The sequence below is a fragment of the Lytechinus variegatus genome, chromosome 18, assembly GCF_018143015.1.
Source record: "Lytechinus variegatus isolate NC3 chromosome 18, Lvar_3.0, whole genome shotgun sequence".
Taxonomy (NCBI): domain Eukaryota; kingdom Metazoa; phylum Echinodermata; class Echinoidea; order Temnopleuroida; family Toxopneustidae; genus Lytechinus; species Lytechinus variegatus.
In genome coordinates, this window is record NC_054757.1 from 20834496 (window position 1) to 20842847 (window position 8352).

The 8352-nt window shown below is 35.9% G+C and overlaps 1 protein-coding gene across 1 annotated transcript; it reads left to right on the forward strand.

The window, feature by feature from the left end:
* The first annotated feature begins 7369 nt into the window (after positions 1–7369).
* LOC121432231 (mu-type opioid receptor-like) lies at positions 7370–8092 on the forward strand. The gene has a single exon (XM_041630084.1). The coding sequence runs from the start codon at positions 7370–7372 to the stop codon at positions 8090–8092; it is 723 nt and encodes a 240-aa protein (XP_041486018.1).
* The last annotated feature ends 260 nt before the right edge of the window (positions 8093–8352 follow it).

Consider the following 8352-nt stretch of genomic DNA (forward strand, 5'->3'; position numbering starts at 1 on the left):
ATCTGATTCATGAAACTTGAACACAAGAGTAATCAAGTATCACTGAACATCAAGTGTGAATTTCAGGTCACATGACCAAGGTCAAAGGTCATTTAAGGTAAATGAACTTTGGCCATGTTGGGGGTATTTGTTGAATTAATATTGTGGAAAAATGTGAAGAAACCTAATTCATATTAAAAAAAAAAAAAAAAGAACTAGTAGGGATATGACATCACTAAATTTTGCTCATTAAATATTCATGGAGACATGCCTAGAACTGTTTCTCTGGATGATGCAAATCTTTAAAATGCCATAAGTGCTTTATTCCTTGTCTGATTTTGATTAAATTATCAGTTTTGTTTGTCTGATTTTTCTTTTTATCTGTTCATATTTCATTTTTAGCCAGGAGTACTTGTTTTTAATTTGCATGCCATTGTGTATTAACTTAAAAAATTTCTGGTCATATTTTTTTACATGTAATTGATGCACAGTTATTCAACTCATGTAGTTTGAGCTCATATACATTATGTAGGAATATTGTTCAAGGGGAATCCAGCCTTCGTCATGAAATGATAGATTAAAAAGGAGAAAAATAAATGAAGCAGATAGTGAAAGTTTGAAAGAAATCGGACAAACAATAAGAAAGTTATATGGCTGCTTTAAAATTGAGATCACTAAGAATATGTAAATTTCAAATTGGCAACTGGGTAAGTAAATTATTACAAAGAGCAAGGACAACTTTCCTATAAGCCATGTACTTAATTATAAGGAATTAGTGGTTTTCTGCTAAGTACCCATTCCCCTGGGGCAGTTATCAAAATATTACTTAGGTAGTATATTGTTATATGTCCTCATTGAAGAAATATATAATTTGAAGTCAATCTTTTGGGCAAATGACATTTTAGCAACTTTATGTAATGGACTACATTGAAGAGTAGTCCTTGCCTTACATCAGTATGACATCACATATGCAGCCAATTAGAAGTCTGTGTGGCTATAGTGATTACCAATATTTACAACTTTTAAAAAATCATAATTTTCTTATTGTTTGTCTAATATTGTTCAAACTTTCACCTATCAACTTGTCTGATTTTCTTTTTCCTACGAATACAAGGTTGTTTTTTTTGGAGGGGGGAGGGTTGGATTCCTTTTTAAACAATTATCCTCTCCAAGCTCATGGTTGATTTGGTCTTCCACTGAGCCGATCATTATATCCCAAGTGAACAGTTTAGACCTGAGTAAACCACTGAAATTCAAATTTCAAGCTATTTCAAAAGAAAAAAAAAGAATTCTAATGATGCTATTTAATATATCTTACCTCATCCTATCTCATTTTGCCATTCCAAACACTTATTTTTTTATGATGAAATTCAGATTGTCTGGAGGTTAAATAAGGTTATTGACATTTGACGTTTAAGCAATACAGATGCATTCATATTAAGAGAGAATCATGTGTTTCAGAGTTACAGGGATATAAAGTTGGTGTGTTTATTGTTGAATATCCTCTAATTAAAATGAAATGAATTGAACTGTATAGGTAGTAGTATGAAATGAAATGAATTGAACTACATGTACATAGGTAGTTGTATTTTTGAGGACGTTTTTGCCAGGTCTTGTCATTGAGAAATGTAAAAAGGGCAAAAGAAATTGGTTTACCATTGACAAACAGTACAAAACAATTGACTTGTTTGTAATTTTTTTTTGAAGTGGAGATTACATGACCATCAAGAAAGATTGAAACATGAGAAGGTCAATCATTACAACAATTTGTTACGAAATGGAGAGGGATTAAATAAAGAAAATAAAGCTGTAGGGTAGAAAATTGGCCCATTCATCCTTTCCGACAAACTTAAATTACTGATAGCTTGCCATGAAGTGGAAAACGACCGTGTTTCAATGCTGGCTTGTCTTAAGGTAGATTATATCTCAATAGTCATTAAAAACAACAATTAGCGATGTATAGAAAAACTAACGGCCTCATGCGAAGACAGTTTCTTGTCACAATGTCGAACACACTTGGTTGTCATTGACAAACCATAATGTAGGAAAATGACAGCTCTGTACTCCTTTTACTTCAACCAAATTGAACAAGTGACACATAAAACGAAAGTTTGATTTTTTTGTTTGGTTTTCATATTTCACTTATTGATTTGTACTAGCAGCCCATCTTTCTTCATTGAATAGGTATGGCTAGTTAACCATCATCACACTGCAAAAACTCCGGTGTTTATTTAACACCAGCCCGAAATCTATATTTGTCCACATCAGAGAAGTATTGAAACAACACCAGTTTGGAATCAAACTGATGCTGTTTTAATACTAAGTGGTGTTGTATAAACACTTTTCTGGTGTTAGACCAAAACGAAACTGGTGTTGTTTAACACTTATCTGGTGTGGACATAGATTCCGGAGTTTTTGCAGTGTATTTTGGAATTTAGTGACCAGTCAAGTCCTAGATTTAGTAAATTGGACTAAGATTTGAATTTTAAATCATTTTAGATTTCAAAATAAATCTTTCAGTTATACATCTGGTTGCTATATATCTGAGTCCCAGAAGTTAGATTTTTCTTTTCTTTGTACAAGAAGTGAGTCTTTCTTTTAATGAATGATGGAATGATGTTTATTTATGAGATTAGTCGGCTTTAATTGAATTGTATAAAGTTCATCTAATAAAAGAATAAAAAGCAGCAATATTACTTTATACAGGCAATAATTTACAGGTTTAGTTTTAATACATTTTAAGGTTTTTTTTGAAAATCTGTTTGTATTATAGTTATGTTAATATTTAATATGATATTATATGCATTGTCAATGTGGAAAAGAAATGTAAATTTATGTAGCACGTTATTACAACTTCTATTGTTTGAACATCAATTAAAGTATGTTGTTAATAGTCTACCAATGTGATGTACCTATTCCTGTAAAAAAATCATTCATTAAAAGTGAAAGATTAATCGATGCGAAAGTGAGAGAGGGGAGAGAGAGAGGGGGAGGGGGAAGGAGGCGATAAAGGGAAGGAGATGTAAAGAGTGAGGGGGTGGGGGCATTGGGTGATACACAGGAAGGGTATGGAGCTATGACAAAGGGGGGGGGGGGGGTTGGGGTTGGCGAGCAGGGTGGTAAGAGGGGTGTGGGTGAGAGATGTAAGGGGGGATTAAGAGCTATTTATCAAATTGGGATGGGTATAATCTTATGTACCTCTCTTTTGATGACATATACCGTTTATACAGTGCGTCCCAGAAAACCGGGATTCCCATAATCCTCAAAGGCAAATTAATTATGATATTTCATTTACCTAATCATATATTTCAATTATTCTTCATTTTGAAAACTCATATGAGACAACACTTTACGCATTAATGAACAAGATGTGTTTGAAATTTTAATGTCAAAAGTAGCGCCGAAAAATTGAACAAGATTGGTTCGTGATACGACGATTGTGCGTATTCGACGATTGGCTCATTAGCATTTCTTTTGTATTCTTTGTTAAAACTCTTTCACTGATCCCTGAAATGAGAGTGGATTCAGATTCATACGTGAGTTTCTTCACAAATCTTTTCTGATATGTCTCAATATTTATTATTTATCCTTCGTGCGTGAATGATTTTCTAAGTTGTTGGTTTCAGATGAGATTCTAATCTTGGATGAACACCAATAAAATCTTTGCGATCAGAGTTACGGGTACTGAAATCGAAATCCAGTAAAGCCTCCCTGTAGGAATAAAAAAAAGTCAATTCCAAATCGTAATGACGTCATCATCGGCTGCGACTTGAAGCCGATTTGGAATTGATTGATTGAATTCATTTATTTTCCATTTAAAACATACAAAGTCAAGAATATACAAACAAACATTGGAAAGTATAAAAATGAGACATACATATGACGTATCATACACATACTTTAAAAAAATACACAACAGTTCTTTATATGTATATATATACACAGCAAAAAATGTGTTAACCGGTGTACACAGAGGACCACACCAGTTATTTTACACCGGTGTTAAATTGGTGGTGTTAGTTTTACACCTATAGGTGTTATTACATCTTTTGTTGTTACATTTACACTCTTTAGTGTTATGTTTAATCTCTAGGGTGTAATTTTAACACCTCAGGGTGTGGTCCTCTGTGAACACCAATTGGTGTCAGTTTTAACACCGCAGTTTTTACAGTGTATATATCAGGAAAATTGGACGCCCAGTATGCTTGTTAAATTGGGTCAACCCAAAAATATATTAATCGGTAAATGATGAATACAAAATACATTTATTTGAAATACTGAACAGATAAAACTTCTATCAATGATAAGATATATTGTATTTATAACAAATAACCCAACCCACCCGCCCCCCCCCACCATGCATGTATGTATGTAAGCAGTGGCGTAACTACGGGGGGGGCATGGGGGGGCACGTGCCCCCCCCTCCAATCGGCTGGCCAAAAAAAAAAAACGGGGAAAAAGAGAAAAAGAGGGAGAAAGTGAAAGAAACAGTGGGAAGGAAGAAATTATTGTTAATTATGTTATATTATAATTATGTTATGTTATATTACATAAAAATAAAAAGATATATATAACTTTATAAAACATAATTTTCTCAGGGCCTATGTCTTCATTCCATAATATCCAATGAAGCGCATAGGGACGCATTTAGCAGTGATATGCGCTATATAAGCATGTTGGTATTATTATTATTCATTGTTCCTGATACTCGCATTGTCTGTTTAACGAGATATGTAATCCTGTTGTACTAAAACCTCCCGTTTTCAAGTCAATATACACCAAATATATCTCCTCGCACTTCGAATTATTATTGCTTTATGTAGTGACATATCATTTTAAGGTCTTAATATAAAAAATTTCCCGTCCGTGCTTACGTTCGCATTAGTGGATTAGTGAGATAATACGTCTGCTCTTCATGATTTCCTAAGATTAGTCCTTAAAATGTCATTCTTTTAAATCTGAATATCAAAGATCTCAGCTTGCGCTCGCATCATTTGGTTAGTGGTCTACGTGAATTCTTACAAACAAGCCTTAGAATGCCCCTCTTCAGGTGTGAATTTCCAAAATTTCCAGCTCGCGCTCGCAATATTTGAATAATGAGATGCGTATGATAATCATGACTACAATGACTACAAAAAAGTATGTCTTTAGGTGTAATTCTAACAAAATCAGCATGCGCTTGGCTAAAAATAGTCCTTAAACTATCCATGTTTGGGGTCAATATATACAAAAATTTCAGCTCGCGCTTCGCGCTCGCTTCATTTGGTTATTTTTTTTAATTCTTTTTTTTTATTCTTTTTTTTTATATGGTTAATGAAATACGTAGGGTCGTCTTGAATTCCTACAAAAAAGCCTTAAAATGTCCCTCTTCAGGTCTAAATTTCCTAAATTTTTAGCTCGCGCTTCGCGCTCGCAATATTTGATTAGTGAGATGCGCATTTTAATCATGATTACAATTACAATTGCTTTATGTGTTTGGATGCATATAATTCTAACAAAATCAGCAAGCGCTTTGCACTTGCATTAGAATACTATGGCGAGATATGTATACTCTTAATAGATTCCTAAAATATAGTCCTTAGAATATCTGATTGGGATCAATATATACAAAAATTTCAGCTCGCGCTTCGCGGTCGCATTGTTTGTTTAGCGTAACAGGTACATATCATGATTACAAAAATTTGCTTGTAATTTCCCCTTTTCGGTCTGAATATAAAAAAATTTCAGCTTGCGCTTCGCACTCGCATTAGGTGATCTGTGACATGCATATCCGTTTAATGATACTGTTCTTAAAATATCTCCATTAGGTCAGCATAATTAGCAACTGAGCGCGCTTCGCGCGCTCACTTGGTGACTCAAATTTTTTGCTGGTGCCCCCCCAATGCCGTGACCCACGGTACGCCACTGTATGTAAGTATGTAAAGAACAGTTATGTACATATTAATAAGCATCAAGGAGTTGCCTTTTTAACTGTTGTTTGAATAAAGATAATAAAGAAGAGTTTCTAACATTCATTGGTAGAGAATGCCATACATGTATGTCTGGACCAGTGTGGCGAATAGACTTATGTGCTGTGGTTGTGATTGGATTTGTTAAATGAAAATTGAGTGAATTTCTTGTGTCATAGGAATGAATATCACGATTTGGTGTGAACATGGTATGAAAATAATTGGGTAGCATATTCTGTGTTAGTTTATACACGAATATTACGATTTGTGATTTATTAATATCGAATTTACTCCGACAACAGGGCTTGACGCAAAGCAAAGCAAAATTATTCTTTCATTATTCCTTACACCCTGAGGAACTTCAAATAAAATAAAGTTGCAAATGTTCTCATTGAATGCAAGATGTGATATATATATATATTTTTTAAAAGATGCGTCGTATATAGGATCGCACAGTTTGCGCTTGGTTCACACCCTCTCAGTAATTTTTTTTAATTTTAAAGAACTTTGTTTTACAAGTCTGATATTAGGACGTTAGGTAGATTATATTCTGAAATTTTCAGCCCATTTTATGATTGAGAGGAAGTTTTATATAAAATAAGCAAGACAAAAATACTCAGATATTTTATTTTGATCAGGCAAAATAGATTTTGATGTAATAACCGGTATTTTTATCCAATACATATGTATAGAACACGTTTTTATATCGTATCCTTCACATCGTAACCGATTTCGAGCATACACGTCCCTATAATCTAGTAATGAATTATAATACCTTGTTATATTCAATTGAGAGATTGATTATTGCCCCTACCTAGAATCGAAGGCGATTCCATCAGGAATCAATTAACAGATTAACAGATTAACAGATTAAGACATTTCTAATGAGACTGGCTTATGCGGCATAATGATACCCACTCTCAAGTGGCCAATAATAACGTTTCATAAAAAATAAGAAAGCCTTTAAAATGCTCTAGTTCTTCTTTGACTAAGCCACGCCTACTTTGCAAATTCTAGCCAATCAGAGTCTCTCACTATGTGTAACTTCAGTATTTTGATCACTCCTGAGAGTATCACCCTTTCCGTCTTCAATCCAATCCTGAAGAATATACAGATACAGTTACACAACTAACCAGATCTCAGCCGACTTGGTATGCCATTCGAAGTAACGTCGTAGCTCTGGTCGGTTTTGAGTATTTGCGTCGTAGGTGTAACTGCCTACGAAAATTGCCTTGACGACGAGTTATGCATCCGCTCCTGTCATTTTCCCATGAAAGGATCGCCTGATGCACATGCATTTCATGAGGTTGGTGTCCCACTTCTAAGACTGAGTGTAAGCAGACAGTAAAATTCATAAACCATTGCGTCGCGATTTCCACGATTGAAAGTGATACAAAAGTGTGAAACACGACAGTCATCTCTACTCTAAAAGTCAAGTCAACATGCATACTTTTCTCCTTATTGCGTTTGGGTTTGTGATGCCTTTTCTAGGTGTCTTTGGAAACGGCCTAATCCTGATCGTCTTCGCGCGGCAGAAGAGAAAGAACGTTGTCGACATCACACTCCTCTTTATGGCGGTGGTCGACTTCTCGGTGTCCTGCTTCCACATCCTGAAGACGATCAGCTTCAAGTACGGTACCAACGACTTCACCTGTCAGTTGACCATCATGACAGCTCGGGCCGGTATCTTTGCGTCTGTGTTCTTCACCATCGCCCTTGCCGCCTACCGGTATAGGGCCATTTGCCATCCGTTTCGCCGACCAGTTAGTCCAAGAGTCGGGTCCCTGGTGTCCGTGACATCAATCATTGTCTCGGTAATCATCAACATCCCAGCTTTCTTCATCGTGGACGCTCTGCCTCTCCGAACAGGTCTCCTGACCTGCGTCATTGTTGATAGGTCATCCTGGATGGAAGTCGCCTTCTCGGCACTGTCTTTGCTACTCTTCACGGCGGCAGTTCTCGTTTCCACCGTCCTGTACTCACTGTTGTACAGAGCCATCCGGAAGCAGCAGGCAGTCAGGAGAAACTTGCTTGCCGGGAGAGGACGCTTCAAAGAAGCTCAGAACCAAAACAAGCCAACCAAGCCACCAACCGATTGTTCAACTGCCAGTAACCAAGATGGCCAGTCAGCACCAAGTAAACTGAGCACTACCATGATTAAGTAAGTACAGGGGCCCGTTTCATAAAGGATTTGTAACTCTTGTAACTTTGCCATTATGGCAACTACCATGGAAACCTTGATTCTGGTTGGCTGCTGAGCCATGTTACCATGGTAATTGCCATAATGGCAAAGTTACAACAGTTGCAAGTCCTTTATGAAACGGGTCCCAGAAAACGCTCTATATTATTACCTTTCCTATCAGATATCATGTTGTACAAGGAAGTAATTGTTATGCCTTGTCTTATCACAAATTCGTATGCAAAG